The 18242-nt window shown below is 41.4% G+C and overlaps 1 protein-coding gene across 1 annotated transcript in view; it reads right to left on the bottom strand.

Moving 5' to 3' along the window:
• POLA1 (DNA polymerase alpha 1, catalytic subunit) overlaps positions 1 to 16778 on the bottom strand; it is a 204000-nt gene extending 187222 nt beyond the window's left edge. Inside the window, exons 1-12 of the mRNA XM_086468624.1 lie at positions 16748 to 16778; positions 14932 to 15056; positions 13810 to 13906; positions 13238 to 13318; positions 12343 to 12458; positions 12023 to 12085; positions 10447 to 10545; positions 8343 to 8538; positions 7951 to 8119; positions 6840 to 7018; positions 3300 to 3412; positions 2727 to 2843 (exon numbers count right to left, since the gene is read on the bottom strand). Coding sequence (XP_086324750.1) covers positions 2727 to 2843; positions 3300 to 3412; positions 6840 to 7018; positions 7951 to 8119; positions 8343 to 8538; positions 10447 to 10545; positions 12023 to 12085; positions 12343 to 12458; positions 13238 to 13318; positions 13810 to 13906; positions 14932 to 15056; positions 16748 to 16778 — 1386 coding nt within the window. The remainder of the gene's footprint in view (positions 1 to 2726; positions 2844 to 3299; positions 3413 to 6839; positions 7019 to 7950; positions 8120 to 8342; positions 8539 to 10446; positions 10546 to 12022; positions 12086 to 12342; positions 12459 to 13237; positions 13319 to 13809; positions 13907 to 14931; positions 15057 to 16747) is intronic.
• Positions 16779 to 18242: the final 1464 nt, after the last annotated feature.

The raw sequence follows: 18242 nt of genomic DNA, 5'->3' as shown, positions 1-18242 counted from the left end.
TTTGTAGGCAGCAAAAGGACCCCGTGCTGCACAGAGGTTAAGCCTGGCCAGATTTGGTGCCACTTGTTCACAGTCAATTTTGTGTTAAGCCGGAATAGCTGAGTTACTCTAACACTTTCCTTGAATAACCCTCCAAAGACCCCACCAACAGCCCTGCTCTCCAATCCTATTTTTTCTCTTATCCCCCACATTACTAGTGCCATACGCCCCTGCTAGCTCCAGTACTCATTGAACCCTTCCAGGAGGCAGTAACTATCAAAATCAGCAGAAAATTATGCCAGCAAATAAAGCTGGATAGCCTTTTACCATGGTAGTAAAATTCACTGAAAAGTCTGATGAATTCAAAACAGAATTTGAATTCTTACTGTTCAGAAACAATTCTGTTAGGTTATTCCAGAGTTTCTCTGCACCCCAACTCTCCTCCCTAATTTATTCATGAATTAGAACTTAAAAAAAATTGTTCTTTTGCTAAAACTGTTAAATAGCTTTCTTGCTGCTCATCCCCCTTTAATGTTTTTAGAGAGCAAAAAGGTCTTACCATTATTCTTCACTTTACTAAAAAAGCTAAAAAAATTAAAGCTCTTTCATAGTTATCTCTGGTATAACTGACTCTTCTTTTGTCTCATCCTTCTAATTACTGTCTAATGTACCTGTTGGTGCTTGAGTTAATCCTTCCTCATCAGGGTGATCAAGTGTTACAATATTCTAGGTAAGATCTGAACAGTACTTTAGTGCTACTACCTCCCTATTCCTGCTAGCGATCACTCTCATGTTACACCCAAGGACCTCAGATGCACTGTAGTCCTGTGTCCAGAGACACAGTTAGGTTTTTCACCCCAAGCTTTGTGTAAACTCATTAAAAATTTCATAAGCTTTGAACTAACATCAGAAATAACAGTTCAAATACTTCCTGCATACGGTTTACCCTGATTTTTAAAAGCCATCTTTGAAGGTTACGCTATATTACTCCATTACCTCACTCATATTATTCTTCCTTAGCACACCACAGAACAGGTGGAGGTTTCCTAACCTCTGTTAGTAGACCTGTTATTTTCAAGGGCCTTTCCCCCTCCTTCCATTTGTGGAGTACAAGGGTTTGTATCCTCTCTTTTAATGAAGAATTGATTTGCCCTGAGTTTCCTCCATCATTCCTGAAAGGGTCTTTGAACAGTGAGCTACCGCAAACTTGTTTTCTATCGTTAAATGCGTTCCTTTCTGATCCTCCTATGTAATGACTAAGTTACCATCAACTATACAAGAGAAATGACACTGAGAAAACCGAAAAAGCTCAATTTGCATCAGAGTTTTGAGAGAGAATATAAGATGCGGGGGGAAAAAAAAAAAGTTTTACAAAGTACTAACGACACATGTGTTTTCCCTGAATGATCTAAGTAATACACTAAGCTACACGTTGATGAAAAGATGTCATGTCTTGCATGAATTTGCCATTTGAGAAACACTGCTCACATTTTCATTTTAACAAAAACTTTCTGAAGTACTCTAGCTTTGGATTAGATGACCTCCTGAGGGTCTTTCCAATCTGAATTACCGTATGAACGTGTTTTTATTTTCCCTCATGTACATATTGTTAAATTCCATTCTTCCTGCATTTTTACTTGCCATTCCATTTCCTGATCAACTACTCAAACGAATCCTGCAAAATCACAAGATTGCCAACCTGTAAAAAGTTCCAAGTAATGCCATACCACCCAGTAATTACAACAAACTTCAAGAAACAGAAAACATGTTACTTCATGAAACAAAAATGTTTGAGTACTTCACTTAGAACAAATTGTTTCCTCTAACTTGCATGTTAGCTACCTTCCCCCGCACAAACTCCCCACCTCTGCCCCCCGCCAAAAGACAAATGCTCTATGTAAATGAACAAGAAAGCTTCCTCACACTAGCAAATTAATTCAGTCCATATACTAATACACAGTACGAGCGATACCAGCTCTTTTCCTGCAGCCTTATGACAAGCATTATATTACTATATGTGCAAATTTTCCATTATAGGAACATTCTGTTTTTCCAGTGTTCTTTTAAGGATTTGTTGAGCAAGCAGAACACAGCAAAATAACACTGTAAGACTATTGCCCACAACTGTAAGCCCAGGACAGCTTAAGTTTCAAGACTGGATGACAATTCTCACAACTTGTTACCTCCTGTATACGTGCACTATGACAACCCATGCTCTGAACAGCACGCTTTCTAAACAGATACATCTGCAAGGCTAAGAAGAAGGATGAGCCATGCCAAGAGATAAGGTTCAATACAACACCTGGTCAAATGCAAAGATGGTCTAATCCCATGTACTGACCTATCTGCTGGACAACACAATCTTTCATTTTAAACTTTGACACCATGAACTGATACCCAGGGCTTTAGGTATCAGAACTTCTGTTCTGTATTCTCAAAAACAGCTCAGCAAGCAAGACAGACAGTCTGACATTCAACCCAAAGAAGCTAATGAATAAGTATTTTCAAAAGTAGTATGTTTAATCTTCCGGTGGAGCAATCATGTTGCAGATTTACTGTTCTTAAAAGAGTATGAATATTTGGGAAGACACTGGGATGGCTTTTACAAGCAAGTACACGTACACATCTCTGGAGTTATATATTTGCGTTTCAGCACAACCTCCCCCACTGGACGGTGTTTCAACAGACTTCCCACCTTACAAACCAAAACAACAGAAAATAACCAAATAGGATGCTTGTAGACAAACCTTGGATTTGAACTTCATGATCTTATACTTTGGTGAAATGCGGTCGTTAAATTCCTTGAAAACACTCATTATAGTTACAGGAGTCTCCGTCTCTCTCCCACTGGATAGGTCCATTTCCTCAAAAACAGAAGTCAGGTTTTACAAATTAACAAAAAAAGCCATCAGACATCACCAATAAGTTGAATTTTGCTTTGCTATTATGAATCATGTATCTCTTCTTTAAAGGAAAACTACAACGCAATCAGCCAAGAAAACCCAAATTTAAGAAATATTATTTGAAACAGTGTGTTTAAAAAGTACCAAGTTTTCCAATAACACTTCAAGACAACTTTATTTCCTAAGCAGTAAGTCTAAAGGTAACAATTTGTCTGCAGCTGTTAGTTAGGGCTGGGGGGGGAAGCAGCAACACTCTACTCTGCATCTCACACCGTGTATACATTGTACGTAACTTTACCACCTACATCAGACAACACTGGCTTCAACAGTTCCCATAAACACACTACTAGAACTCAAAACCTGCCATAAGCAGAATGAAAAGTACTTATTGCTGACATGTTTAAAAGATATACTTACCGTTTCACGTGGCAGTAGATAAACAGTTCTCTCAATATTTTTCACTGTCACACAACAGCTGACATAGGTATTTGCGGATTCAATCCAAACTTTGCCAAACAAAAATACCACACCTAAGGAAAAAGGGCAGAGCAAAGAATTCAATATGCAGTTCTTAAATTAATAATTCTTACTGTTATTTAAAGAAGCTTATTATGTATTCTTTCACAAAAACACCACCATTTGTGGGTTAGGTCCTTGAACAACAAATCTTTCCAATGGATCAGCACATTCTAAATTGTTTTAAACACCAGCTTTACAAATAGATACCTGCATAGTTCTTCATGCCCCTACCTCTACCACTACAGTAACACCTTGGTATGTGAAATTCAAAATGGCATCAGCCAGCCAGCCTCAAAATTATGTTTTGATATTCCCTTTCTACCTACATTAGATAATTTATGGAAAGATGAAGAAAGGAGAGAGAAGTCAGTGAAAGCTGAAGATAATCAGAATGCCTGTGCTGTCAATCACTTCTGAAACATACGTTATCTACAATTTTTCATCCTTCAGCTAGACCAGTATAATTAACTCATTTTTCCTATACTTTAGTACCATGAGATCAAGACTCTACCGCTACTAAAATCTGTAGAAATACGTTCTGAAGACAACAACTACAAGTTGATCAACTGTAAAAAGTTTTCAACTGACTATTTTTACCAAATGAGGATGTCAAAAGACGTATCACATTGCAAGAAATCCTAGATGCTAAGGTGGCAGTCGTAACCAAGGCAGACATTCAGAAAGCCTACACAGAGCAGGACCAACACAACTGACTTCACTGCGGACAACATCATTATTGTACATGCACATCTCTGAGCCACAGAGAACTTGGCATTAGCACAAAATGCTGCAAACTGCTAATCAAGTGACGTTAAACTCTGAAATAACATAGAAGAAAGCCAGCTGACTTTCACATACCGTTTGTGAATCACAAGTAAAATAAACTTCCAAGTACAACGCAAAAACCTGGCTTCACCCGAGCTCCCTTCAAACTCCAAATAATTTGGAATTTGATTACGTGAAAGACACTCTTCCTACAGAATATTACTATTGATGAAATCAGAAATATCAGAGCTGAGACTGTCTCAGAAACAGTGTTTCAAACAAAGAAGATTTTGGAACCTGCATTTCCCCTTGGTCTGACAATGCACAAACAAGTCCTTGTTTAAGAGTTATAATTTATCTTTGCCATGCGACCTATCAGATGTAAAGGCACCTTTCTTACTCCATTAGATCAAAGATAAATCAGTGAAGATGCACTAAGACGGATGACAGAGTTAGAGCGACAGGCTAAGAAAAATCATTTCTTGAGTGCTTGGAATAGATGTGAACAAGACTACTTTTGTCAAGGACAGAGAATGCTGCAGTTTTGAAGATGATGAGAGCAAGGGTACAAGCTTCAGCTGCACAAAGTATCTTAGAGATTTTAATACAGAGGCAATCTTCAAGATTTAGACAGTTTGAATAAAAGGATCTAGAAAGAGCTCAAATTGCAAATCTAAGTGACAGTGAAGATGAAGTTCTTGTCCCTAGCAATCTTTTTTTTTTTAAGGGATAAAAAAAACTCAGATACATTTGTATCATACAGAAAGATGAAACTATGAGAGAGACCACAAAACGATAGTTGGTTGCTTGAACAGCTGGCAATATTAAGAGCATGGAGAAGTTAACCTGTCAGAGATGTGCATATAAGCGGGTGAGGTAGAAAGAAGGATACATGAGCCAGTCAAAGAATAGAAGGCTGCCTGGATGGCAAAGACAAACTCAATCAAATTTAGCACGGACAAGTAAGTGGTCTTAATCCCCAGATTTCACAGAATCAAGAGTAATTTAGGATGGAAGGAACCTTTGGAGGTCACCTAGTTGAACATTCACACACATACAACCACTCCCCACACACACACAATAAAAAGCACGGCTAACTTCAAAGAGTTTTCAGAGACATTTCATACATAAAAGCAAGAAACGAGAGAAGATATATCGGGCCCTATGCCCTGTAAGCCTGATTATGGAAAGCGGAAAGAAAAAATGGGAGTAAAGCTTATAAAATACAAAGTCTGTGAAACGAAAGATCATGCTACCAATGAACCAAAAGGCAAGCAAAGTGAAGAGACAGGGAAAATGTCTTGCAGAGGAGAAAGAAAGGGCAGTTTCTATTCATTATTTCTTTAAAATGTTAATAGGATTACAATTCTCAAGTTCTCTGCCTAAGATAGTAAAGGGAATTATGAAAAGTAAGCCTCCAAAAAAATCATTAAGTTTGAAAGAGCCTTATGATTATGCTATAGTATTTACTCTTCAGGCAATGCATTTGACATCACAGCAAATGAGGCATAAACAAAGATCATGAACATGTTAAACAAAAAGCAGTATCAAAATTTTCCCTTCTACATTACTAATTGAAAACAGGTGCAGTCTTTATTATTCAATCCTGAAAAAGTCATAATGAGAAAAGAACACTCCTTGCATGCAAGGAACAGAAATCCTTTCATAATTATGTTCCATTCAGCAACCACTGACTTAGAAGACAAAAAAAAGGAAAAAGAACAATAGTGAGGTCTTTAAAGTAGCAATTTTATATTAGAGCCATTGATTTCATCAAGATATCTGTGATTATTACCACTCCCATCACCAAGCTGCTCAGCCCAGCAGTCTCATATTTAAGTTTGGCATCCCAGCTCACAACAAAAGGTGTAAGAAAGAAACATATCTGACTCAATGCTTACAGCATCAACCCAAAAAACCTTCAACAACATATGGAAGAACCTTCCGGTAAACCTACATGAAGCACAAATTAGAAACCCAAGATCCTAAAGCTGCTGATGTAATGACAGGACGGATGGGAAGCGCTCAGAACAGATGTGAACACGACTTCTTTTCTCAGGGCTGAGATCAGAATGCTGCAGTTTTGAAGATGAAGTGTGAATCCTAGCTGTCATCAACTGCAGAAAGTATCTTAAGGATGTTAATCCAAAAACAACCTTCAAGATTTAGACAGTTTGAATAAAGGGATCTAGACAGACCTTGTGTTTTTCAGGCCACTTTCCTTCTCAATAGACATACCCTTCCTTCGTATAAAATCAGGCAACTGCTATTGTACAGGCTTTCTAATAATCCACCAGAATTTTAAGTTACATTTCCAGAAACAAGAAGAAAGCACGCTTTATTGTTGCACCACTAAGTAAGAAATTAACATCACCAGCTTATTCCTGGAGTGTATAGGGTTTTAAGAAGGCCAATGGGTCACCAACATTTAGAAGCGCTAGTAGCTCCTTTTGTACCTCCCTACTACTATAACAGACCAGGAGATGAGATTCTTACTTCTCTCAGTCATAGTGCCCTGCACTGAGGACAGAGGTGTGGAAAAACAAGAGACGAATATACAAGTTATAGAGTACAAAGAGACAGGGCATCTAGACGTAATTTAGGCAAGTCTGAAAATCCCAGTTACAAAAAAAGAATCAGAACGGCATTTTCTGCCTTTAACTGAACAGTTACCTGGCTGATTGTACTGATCTTCATAAGCATCCAGCCAATAAAATCTGAAGACTTGATCATCATTTTCCCCATTCACAAGTGGAAGGAGATTGGGATCCAGCTGAACTTCTGCCACTACTAGATCAGCTTCATCCTCTTCAATTCTGTCCCAACACGAGATACCTGGGAGAGAACAACTTCTGCAGGTTTTGCAGAAGAAAGAGAGAAACAAGAAGTAACATTGTGCCTTTGCGATAACCACCACTGTTTTGCTTTTTTTCAGCCCTATATTCTCACACCTTTTGTTGCTCTTTCCAGTACCAAGCAACATTCCCAACAGTTGGGCTTCCTCAGATATCTTCTGAAAAGAAGGATGGAGCGACAAAGAGAGAAACCCACATACACGGTTCTCAGTATGCCACACACAGGCTTTAAAAACATCATTCACCTGGTATTTCAGCCTTGGTCATTCAAGCCTCTACATAGTGAATATATCCATCCATCTGTACAAGTTGCTCAGTCGGAAAAACAGATTATTTCAACAAAACTACCTTTTCAGTCATTAAATGTTTAAGTCTTTTTGATCATTCAAATATTTACAGTTTAAAGTTACAATACGATTCATATCATGAAACGTATGATTCAAGATTCTTCCAAACAATCAAAAAAAAACTCAGGGAAAACCCCCCTTGTTTCCTATTTCCAAAGACGTAGCTGTTAGCCATGTGAAATTAATTTTAGCGACAATACTTCGAACTACAACTAACGTTATGAAATACCTTCATAGCTGCTTAGAATAAGCATCGTTAGCAATTCCTTATTTTTGCTAACTGGCATCAAAGTTCATTGTTCAATACCCGCACTAAGTCACCTCAATGTACTGAAATACGTGTTATGTTGTCATGTGCTAAATCCCCAAAACATCAAGTATTTCTCAATTAAGTAGCTATCAGCATGTTCAACATTACCGTTTTTAACATCATTACAAATAAACCCATCACATTATCATCATTCTGTCTGTATCACAATTATCCCATTGGCAAAGACAAATATGGAGTTAAATCTAACGCCTATGGATATTGAAAGGCTTACTGGTAGAAGGAAAAAAAGAAAAAGAAAAAGAGATTCTTACAAGACAGATGTCTCTTTCTTCTCTGATTCCAGCTGCTCTGTCTCTTTCTTTTCAATTTCCTTGTCTCTCTTCAAGCTTTCGGCTGTCTCAGGTATAGTTTCCACATGCTCTGCTTCCATAGGTTCATCAAAGTCGTCCTCATCAAAATCCATCATTCCCTGATCATCGTCTGGAAGTGCTGCAGATAGAACTAAAGGCTTGAGTCATTATACTACAGCAGTATGCATACATAGCATACTACATGCATGAACATAATATACAGTAGTAATATACAAACAAAATATCACATTTAAGCAATCTAAACATCTAACCAGTATAAACTAAGAAGTGTTTTAACACTTATATGCCATATTTAGAGTTTCCAGAACTGGGTTTTGATTTCTTTTTGATACCTTCAATAGCTTTCTCTTCTATTGTCTTCACCATTCCCCCATTTTCTGTAGCTTTTTGCACATACTTGGTATCCTCATTTTCAGAGACTATGCCAGATTTTGCTGTGTAATTGGGATGTTTAGGATGAAATGAAGCTGGAGGAAGAGCTTCCTTCCTGAGATGAGCAGGAGCTTTCTTTGATATAGGGGTGATTACCTGAAAGACATTTTAGCCATGATTTAAAAAAAAAAAAATCTCTTAAGAGCAAAAAAGGAAAACGAAAAAAATCTGGCACTCGCTATTTGCAGAACTAGTAACCAGGGCTAGAGGAAAAGCTCCACATATTTTGCAGCTTGATAGGTAAAACGCCTCAAAAGTAAACTTCAAATTCTATAATACCATTTCTGCTGGGATGTGTTTCTATTGTAATTTTAAAAAGCAGTTTACAACAGGCCGTGGTTGACATTTAATTAAGTTTGAGGTTACTTTCACTATTTTTCCCACGTAGCACTACTCCATTCCTAAATTAAAACCTCTGTGTCAGCTGAGTATGTGACAATATATGTCAGGCAGGGACAGAGCCTGGAACAACCAGGGAAGGCCAGTATGGCAGTTTACACCTGTTCATATCAGTAATGAGTTCAAGATGTCTTCAGGACACCACGGGTCTAGAGAACAGAGTGCTTCTCCATCGAATTTCTTCATGCTACAGACATGACAAGGAGAGTGAGGAAAACAAAGAAACAGCATTTCGGCATGCTCTGCAAGCCTAAACTCTGAGGCAATAAGTACGGTTTGGCTTTCAGACAGGATACCGCTCTGGCAGCAGCTACAGAACCTCTTAGGGAAAGATGTGTATGAATGGCCTCTACCATGACCAACAATAGGTCTCTGCATCTACTGGCCCTTAATCTGTGGCAAGGTTCAAAACCTTTATCTTCAAGGAAAACTTTTTACAGACATGGAATTTAGAGTTGCACCCAATCATTTCTAGGGTTTTAATCCCAGTACATCTATTTCTGTTGTGGCCAACACCAAACTCAGCCCTTCACTCACCTCAAACAGAAAGCATACATTGCTTAATCTATCTTCACCAACAATTTCTTGCTAGCTCAGCTAAATTAATTTATTCATACTTCTATTCCTGCTCATCTCCTGAAGTAGAAAGCATCACTGCCATCTTGCTCTTTATGACCGTTTATTTCCTAAGGCTGCACTCTTCATCCTCTTCAACTGTTTCACTGTCTAAAATCTCCAATGCCTCCTCCTAGGACCACAGAAGCTATCGTCTGAACAGCCTGTCTGGGAATTAATATCCTTCTCAATGTTTCCTAACAAAAGTGACTACCGTTTTGCACCATAAAGACAAAGATCTTCTCTTCTGTATCTCCCCTTTTTTCTTTTTCAATCACTTCTAGGCTCCAACACAACTGTTGAACTGAGTGCCACTGGTGCCTATTTTCAGTATAAGAGCTGATGTCACTATTACACAAGGTTTCACAAATCAGATGTATTTACTTCACCCCATTTGCCCTCTACAGGCTCTTGCCAAATATCTCATTGTATTTCCAGCTATAAAGTCCTTCTCATTTACCAGAACTCTTAAGAAAATGCTAGCCTTCCATCCTTCACAGCCCATCCTCCCTCCTTTCACTCCAAAATCTTCCACTAGGGTAAAACGTCTACCCATCGCTTCAATTTTCCATTTGCTTTCCTCTTCTGCAGAAGATGAGTTTCTTTTCCTTTTCCACACCTACAAATACTCTTTATTCTGCTTATTTCACTTGCCATCATCCTTTGCTTGACACGAGGGTCTTGGGGAAAAAAGAGACAAAGCAGGAGCTCACCCTCATATGATGCACCTAACATTATAAAGTTTCACCTGTCAAACCTAACAGCTATATACTACTACTAGGCTAAAGATACAGAAAGAGTTGTATTCTGTTTATGTATTAACATGGAAGGGGAAGACAAAAAATGCATGAAGTTACACAGTAACATTGCTACGGAAGCTAATGAGAAAGGTAATTTCTAGCAGCAGAAATAAAAGACTACAGTATTCAAATCAACCAAAATACAAATTAATACTTATTAATGAGAACTTTTTTGATTGTTTTCCTTTACCTTAGGAGTTTGGGACTGCACAGAGAAAGGATTCAGCGGTACTCCAGCAGATCTCTTCCTTTTCAGCATTACAATTGGTGGTGGACTCACCTGAACAGTCTGAATATTGAAAGAAAAGAGAAAGTGACAAAATGAAGAGGTGTTGTTTAGTGTTTTCTTTTCCTTGGTCAGTAACATTTTCTATCAAAGAGAAAGGACACCCACCAGTATTTCTCATTTGCCCAGAAAACATACCTCCTGACAAAAAACTCAGCCACGTAAAAAAAAAAAAAAAAAAAGGTTATCTGAGCAATGAGCCCATGAAGAGAGACATTAGATTATTTTGGTAAACAGTTTGAGAGAAAAACTGTCATCAATAAGTAAAATAGTTTTCAAACACTGGGCATTTCAATAGCTAACCATGCCTTTAACGCACAAGTACCAGAATAAGTGGTGGGATGTTCTTCATGTCTGCTGAAACAGTAGTACTGAGCATACATGCCTTAAGAAAGGCAGAAGCACTCCATCAGCACTGTCATGCTAGAGGAAAACCCATTTTAATTTATTTACATGTATATTTTATATTCATACTTATCAACAGCTAATAACAAAAGAAATTTTAGAGAACAACAAAGACCAAAAAAAAAGCTAACTACTATTTCAGTAAATATAAGCCATAGTGTCATTATTAGCATTATTTCCCCCAATAAATGCTCCACAAAATTTGACAGCATTAAAATGCACTTACTTAATGATTTGAGGCGTTTTGATAGCCTAAGATATTATAACTCTCAATCAGATATTATAGGGAGGAGTAAAATAGTGAGCACACAAAACTAAGAAAATAACTTTACACTGGAACATGCATACCTCTCTTATTGCTCTGTAAAAACACATTATGCTTACGATGACACAACATAATTCAATTCAGTATCTCACCACTACAGCAGTTTCACGGTTTACACGTGAGCAATCCTTTTGGTTTTAAGAAATCCTGCTAAGGGGCATTAACTCACTGAAAAGATATTAATGACGAGGAACAGCCTCATTTGAGACAGTCCAACCCTACTACAGCTGCCATCCTGCCCTCCTTTCACAGCATGTGTTAGTCTGTTTCGCTGTAGCAAACTGTGGAAAGGAGGAGGAGGCAGACAGAAGTTCAGGCTACCTCATCTGCTGAACCAGTCCTCCCTCAGCTCCTCTTGTGAACCCAAACACACCAGATGGAAATATCCTAGCTGGAGCGTGGCGATAACACGTGTATGGTATACACAATCAGCTGCAGCCCTGTTTCACTCCAAGCTGACTAAAACCTAGGAGGCTGCATCAGCACAGGCTCTACCTCACATTAACATAAACCATCCCTAATTAGGACACAGTAGTTTTGTCTTATCAAACCAATACAGTCATGCAACTTCTGCACAGTGGAGATGACAGGTAGACTACATACATAGGTGGAATATACCAAGCAGATGTGCTATGGAAGAAATCAATCTTAGATGGTTTAGGTTTAGGAAGAACTTTACTTTCTTGATATGCTCCACAGCAAGAAAAGTGAGTGGATTGTGTTCCAAGCAGATTTTATTAATATACTTACTTCAGCATTAAGATCTTGAAGGATATCCCCCAGTAAATCATCCTTTGACAGGTCCACAGTTCTCTGTAAGATAACAGAATAGCCAAACAGTTCTCAGTTATAGGTGCAAATCCAATCAGGAGACCAGCAGCAAATGGCTAAAGGGTTTCTACAAAACACAGACAATGTTTTCAGGAACGCTCCATACACAAGAGATTGTAATAGGAGTTTATGTCTTGCTAGACAAAAGAAACTGAAATGAGCCTTTGCTTTATTTCACTCCCACTAAAACACTGTAAACAAGTTAGAAAACTTTAAATTCAGAAAATGTAAACACTTACATCTGTGTTTTTCTTCCCAGCACTGGCTATAAACATAGACTTAATTGTGTTTGGCTTTGACACCACGGATTTTTTCACATTCTTTTTATCAACCGTAGATGTTTTGCCACCTTTTCCTACAGAAAAATATAAAATTGTGAATTCTACGTCAGAAAAGCTCAATGTTTAAGTGTCCAGTTATTAGCAGGAATAGATAGCTGAGGAAGTCTATTTCTTCCACCTTTACACTGCTGGCTGAAATGAAGCCTAACCATCTTTCATTTGCTGCCAGCTTTGTAATGGCTGTCACGCACACACACAAAAAAGCAAAACCCCATCAGCACCCTATCTTTCCTAGTCACGTCAGGGATTATTTTTGCATACTCAAGTTCATACTCCAGAAAAAGTACCAAGATACTTTACACGGAAACATCTCCTGAAAAAAACATGAGCGTCCACAAGTTTGGCACTAGACTTGGCCTCTCAACACCAGACTCAATTTCTCAGTTTGCCACCAACTTCATAAAAGTTGGGAAAATCATTTGATCCCAGATCCTTAAAGGCATGCAAGTATTTTAGTAGCAAAAGAGACCACACATCCATTAGACACGGGCTTTGGAAACCAAGATCATTCCCAGACACATTTGTTCTAGAAGGGAATATATATCCCCCAGAAGACTATAAGGAAAATTGCCCCGGTAGTGCTCAAGCAGTGATGTGACCTCAATTTGTGGACCTGTATCTTCTGTATCACAGCGGGCTAAACAAAATCCACAGTCACAGGCACAGAACTACACAGCTTCAGTAACATGCCATTTGGCCATATTCACCACACACCGATGCCAAGAAGCTGCCCCTTTTAGGCACCTTTTAAAAGCCACTGGAAGACATTCGACAGTGGTCACGTTCAACCTACCTTTCTTATTGGAACCAAGAGCATCATCATCCAGATCCTCATCAAAGATTTCCCTTCCATCTTCTACATAACCTATCCCATCTGTAGAAAAAACAAATTGTTAAAAATTTACATTTTAAATTCTGTCTTCTGATATGTCTAAATATATTCATAATCAAAAGTTTTACATATTTAAACACTTTTCCCCTTTTAATATAGAGCAAAATTTATAAATGCGAAAGCGTTAAAAAATACAGCACTCAGCTACCTCTTCTATTAGACTATATATATTATTACCTGTTTAATTAGAAATTATTAATTACAGTAATTCTTTTTGAAGTCACATCACTGATAACTGGAAACAAAACTTCAAAAATAGTTCTTAATGAAAAAGTATTTTCATTACCATCCCAGTACACTACAATGAAAACAATGCAAAAGATTAATTTCCATATAAAAGCTTATCTTTTTCGTGTCTCCTAAAACAATTTGTAAGAATGTACTAACCATAACTTACCTCGAATCATGAACATTATGAAACCTAATTGAGTTATAACACCATAATCAAAGTAACTCTCCAAAGATTAACTTACCATCATCAACAATCCAGTCATCATCCTGACGATCTCTGACCATCTTGGAGTATTCATCCTCATCTATTTCATCGTAAACACCCATGAACTCCTCAACCTACAGTTAAGGTATACTGAGGATTAGCAGTTGCGGTACTATTACGTATTAATATCAGTCATCACTAAGAACATAAAAGTTCCCAAGAAATGCATCGTTTCCTGCAGTGTAACATTGTCCACAACTATTAAGTGCAGTTACTCATTCAGTTTACGTTTCTTTTTAGGCAGTGACAAAACACAAGTTATTATTTTTTAAAATTATCACAGTATACTGAAACTCAAAATCTACTGAAGCATGGCAGAGATTTCACATGAAACTGGCTTATTTTATTGCTTATTTCACATTAGAAAAAAAAAAAAAAACACACCACAAAAAAACCCAAACAAAAAAAAAACTGGCAATGGAGACTTCTGACCTTTGGCTCTAGTCTCAAACACCAAGATGAGCTCAATGAAAAGGAAGATGATTTGAGGTGCCCAAGCATAATGCTGAAAATGCTCTTTTGTGCCTCAGAGTAAATTTGTGTGTTAATGACCTATGTACTTCAGGCTTCTTTAGATTCATCCACCTCAATGTGGAAGTCACTTCCTGTTGGAATTACAATTAATTGGACAGTATCAATGTTAACACTGCCAGATTTCAGTTCCACCAGTTAAATACTTAAATTTTGGGTTCTTTGGGAAAATATATCAATATTAATGGATTTCAGTCATGTAAAGCTTTGAAATTAATTTAAAGTTTTAAAAAATTTCAAGTTAAAAAAAAAAGTACTTCCTATCATAACATTAATTATGCAATTAAATTCTAATAGTTGGTCCTTCCCTGTGGGACAGTTACCAAGCATGTTTGACTTGCAGCTAATAAAATTGGTTTAGTTTTGAAAACAGAAAGAAACAAAAAAATGATACCAGAAAGCAGCAAAACAATTACAGTTACATTTTGAAAAACATGTAGTTAAAAAACAAAAGCAGATCTGAAAGGCTGATTTTGTTTCCCATAACTTTTAGACATGTATAAAGGGTAATTAAGCATCTCAGCTCACATTCACTTTCTATTAAAAAGAAAATATTAGGAATTTTCACCTCATATTTTAATTTTTCACCAGCTTTGGCTTTTTTCAGACGTTCCAGTGCTTCTTGCTGGCCTCTTCTAGACTTCTTCTCACGTCTAGAACGTGATGCTGCAAAACTTCCAGACTCATGCATTGCTGCAATTCATTAAAAACAAGAGAAATAGGATTAGTAATGAGCTGCTGTTATCTTTGGTACTTAAGTGTTCAGTGAGGTATTAATAGATGGTTGCAGTTTTGCTTAAAATCAACATAGAGACCTACTCGGCTAAAAGCACACAATTACGCAAGGCTCTTGATAAGCCAGTTCTGAATTTCACTGAAGGCATGGTCTCGGACAGACACAGAGATCAAACAGACCTTGTGCCAGTTCACATTCAGCAAGAAGCTACCACCCAGATTTCCAAAGCACCTCTCAAATTATATCAAACCTTATTTGAAAAGGATCCCTCCTGCTCTTCCCCCGGGAATTTCCAGCTCCTTTTATTTTGCATGTCTCCATGACAACTCAGGAATAGACAGAAAAGGCCTATACCGCTACAAAGCAGCGGTGGTTTTTAGGTGGTTTCACAATGTTTAAGAGTGCAGCTAGATTGAGACGAACCAGTAATCTGTTGACAGCAGAAGACTGCCGTCCCATTTCCTCTTACACTGTCTTCCCTTCACAGTGCTCCCTCTTAAAAAGGTGCTCTCCACTCCTCTTGACCTTTTTCTCTCTTGATTTGGGGGGGGGAGGGGGGAACATTCATCTGACCACAGAGAACGAATGGTCCCAATCCAGCTTACAAAAGCCGACAACTAGCCCACAAACGAGGCTACGGGTTTTGTGTGATGAGCTGAAATCCCTGGCTGCAGGCAGAGACCCAGGGCGAGCGCAAAGCGGCCAGGCCAGGCCAGGCCAGGCAGCCAGAGAAGGCCCTTCCCGGTGACGGCAGGAGGCCAAATCAGAGGTGCACCTCTTGCCGAGACAAGGACGTGTATAGCTGAGCGTCGGGACGGGCTAAAAACAGGCATTGACATTGCCTGGTACCAGACGTGGAAGAACTGCAGAGATGTAACGCTTTGGGTGCGTTAACACAAGACTGTCTGTCAAGTCTTTGCCTTCGCTGTAAGCGAGAGCCGGAGGGGGACAAACGCGTTCCCAGTCCCAGCCGAGACCTCCCGCGCCTGCCGGTGCCCTCAGCACTGAACTGCCAGCGCGTCCCCCGGCCGTCACTGCCCGGTCCGGCGGGGCAGGCAAGCCGACCGCCCCTCCGCCGGGGACACCCAGCCTCGCCGCTGCGGGAAAACCAGCGCCGGGGCGGGGGAGCGGGGCGGGACGGGGGAGCGGGACGGGGGAGCGGGGCGGGGCGGGACGGGCGGGGCGGCCCCCGCCGGGCAGAAACCGCACACACACACACACCCCCACACCCCCCCCCCAAGGCTCCCGCCAGCCGGGAGAGGAGGGTCCCCCCGCTCCAGCGGCGCAGCTACCGCCCCGCCAAACCGCCTCAAAGCAGGGAGGACGCGGGACGGGCTTCTGTCCCCCAGGCAGCGCCGCTCAGCCCCGGACCCCGCGGGCGGGGGACCCTTTTGGAGCGCTACCCCACAACACACCCCCGCCACGCACGCGCGCGCGCGCGCGCCACCGGACCCGCGCAGACCCCCCGGTGCGCGCGCGCCTTCCTCCTCTTCCCCCCCCACCCCCCCACTACACCTCCCCGCCCCGAGCGCCGCTGCCCCCCGCCTAAGACCGAAACGACGGCGGTGACCGCCCCGCCGCGGACAGGGAGGCCGCTGCCGCCGCGGGAGCCCCGTCCCGCGCGGAGCGAGCGCCCCGCGGGCCTCACCGTCCCGGCCCTGAGCGCCGCTCTCGGCCATGGCGCCCCGCTCGCGCCAAGGCTCCCGAAAGTGGCGCGAGACGGGAGCCCCGCGAGCCGCCGCCGGGGTGACAGCCAATCAGGAGCAGCCGCGGCGGCTCCGGCTCCGGCCGCCCCGCGCGGGGGCGGGCCCGGGGCGGGGGGACGAGCCGCGGCCGTCGGCGGGGCGGAGGGGGAGCGCGGACGGCCCCGGCGCGGCGGGAAAGGGGCTCCGTCCGCCTCCCTCCTCGGAGCCGAGTGCGGGAAGGAAGCCCCTGGCGAGGCGGAGCCACTTCCTGGGCGAGGCCTGCGCCGCCGGCGGCGCGTGGCGGCCCGGGCTCCGGCCGAGGCCTGGGCTGGCGGTTCCAGCCGCTTCAGGCGGTTTGCGGCGCCGGGCCGCACCGGGACCGCCGCTAGAGCCGCGGCTCAGCGGTCGTAGCGGGAACGCTTTCCGATATGTTTCGCGCAGCTGGGCTCCTTAATTCATCCTATGGGCCCCAGAGGGGTGTGAGGAGGCGTCGGCGCCGTCCCGGAGCCTGAGGGCTCTCTAGTGGGGATCCCACTGACTGCCGGGGTGCAGAAACCCTGGTGGTATGGTGCCTTTCTTGGGACAAAGTGATGTAAATGCGCACTCCTGAATTGGGAGAAGGTGGTGGGTGATGTCAGCCATCTCAAAAAGGGAGCCAGGCTGCAGCGTGTGGGTCAAGGACCGCCTGGGACAACATTGCCGGTAGCTGGTCGGTCCCTGCCGCGAGAAACGGGCATTTTCCGCACGGTTTTAAACTGTACATAGCCACTGCAGCTAGAAGAGCGATCGGGACAGACTATGACTGACATACGTAGGAGCCATGGTTTTCTTTTTGCACATTTAAAGTAGGTATTGTCTTCTGTCACAAGTTTCAGGAACTGCCTCAGTAAATTACCCCGTCTCCTCAGAGACGGGTAGCGATTGGCCAGCTTAGTGACAAAATAGGAGGGCATCCATTACATTCGCTATATCCCAAATCCGTTTACCTTTTTTTTTTTTTTTTTTTTCCCATCGTTGCTAGACTGAAACAAACAGATTCAGCCTGGATTTCTTAGAGGCCAAGTGTGCAGAGGGCTCAGAGAAAAGGCTTGTTAGAGCCCTTTCCTTGCGTACACCTGACTTTGGCAGAGTGAGGAGGTGCAGTATGTTCTGCTCATCTTGATGGTATAGAGAGAGATACCTTCACTCACCCGTGTCAAGGGTGTTACACCCCAGCCTTCAGCTGAGGAGCAAGAACTGTGTGCAGAAAAGAATGCATTTCAGTTTTGAGTACAGTTGGAAATGTTTTTAAAAGCATAAGTTAAGACAACTGAAGCTTTGCAAGTCCTCTCTAAAGTGAGTTATATCTCTTTGCCTATGCCTTCATTAATAAACCCAGGGAAACTGGTGGGATTTGTGCTGTTTCACCACAGGTTAACCTTGTTCTTTTTTCCAAAAATATCAGTGTCGGCCAGTCAC

The sequence above is a fragment of the Leptosomus discolor genome, chromosome 1 (assembly GCF_034619465.1).
Source record: "Leptosomus discolor isolate bLepDis1 chromosome 1, bLepDis1.hap2, whole genome shotgun sequence".
In the NCBI taxonomy this organism is placed as follows: domain Eukaryota; kingdom Metazoa; phylum Chordata; class Aves; order Leptosomiformes; family Leptosomidae; genus Leptosomus; species Leptosomus discolor.
Note: the sequence above shows the minus strand (reverse complement) of the source record. Positions and strands in the feature narration are given on the sequence as shown.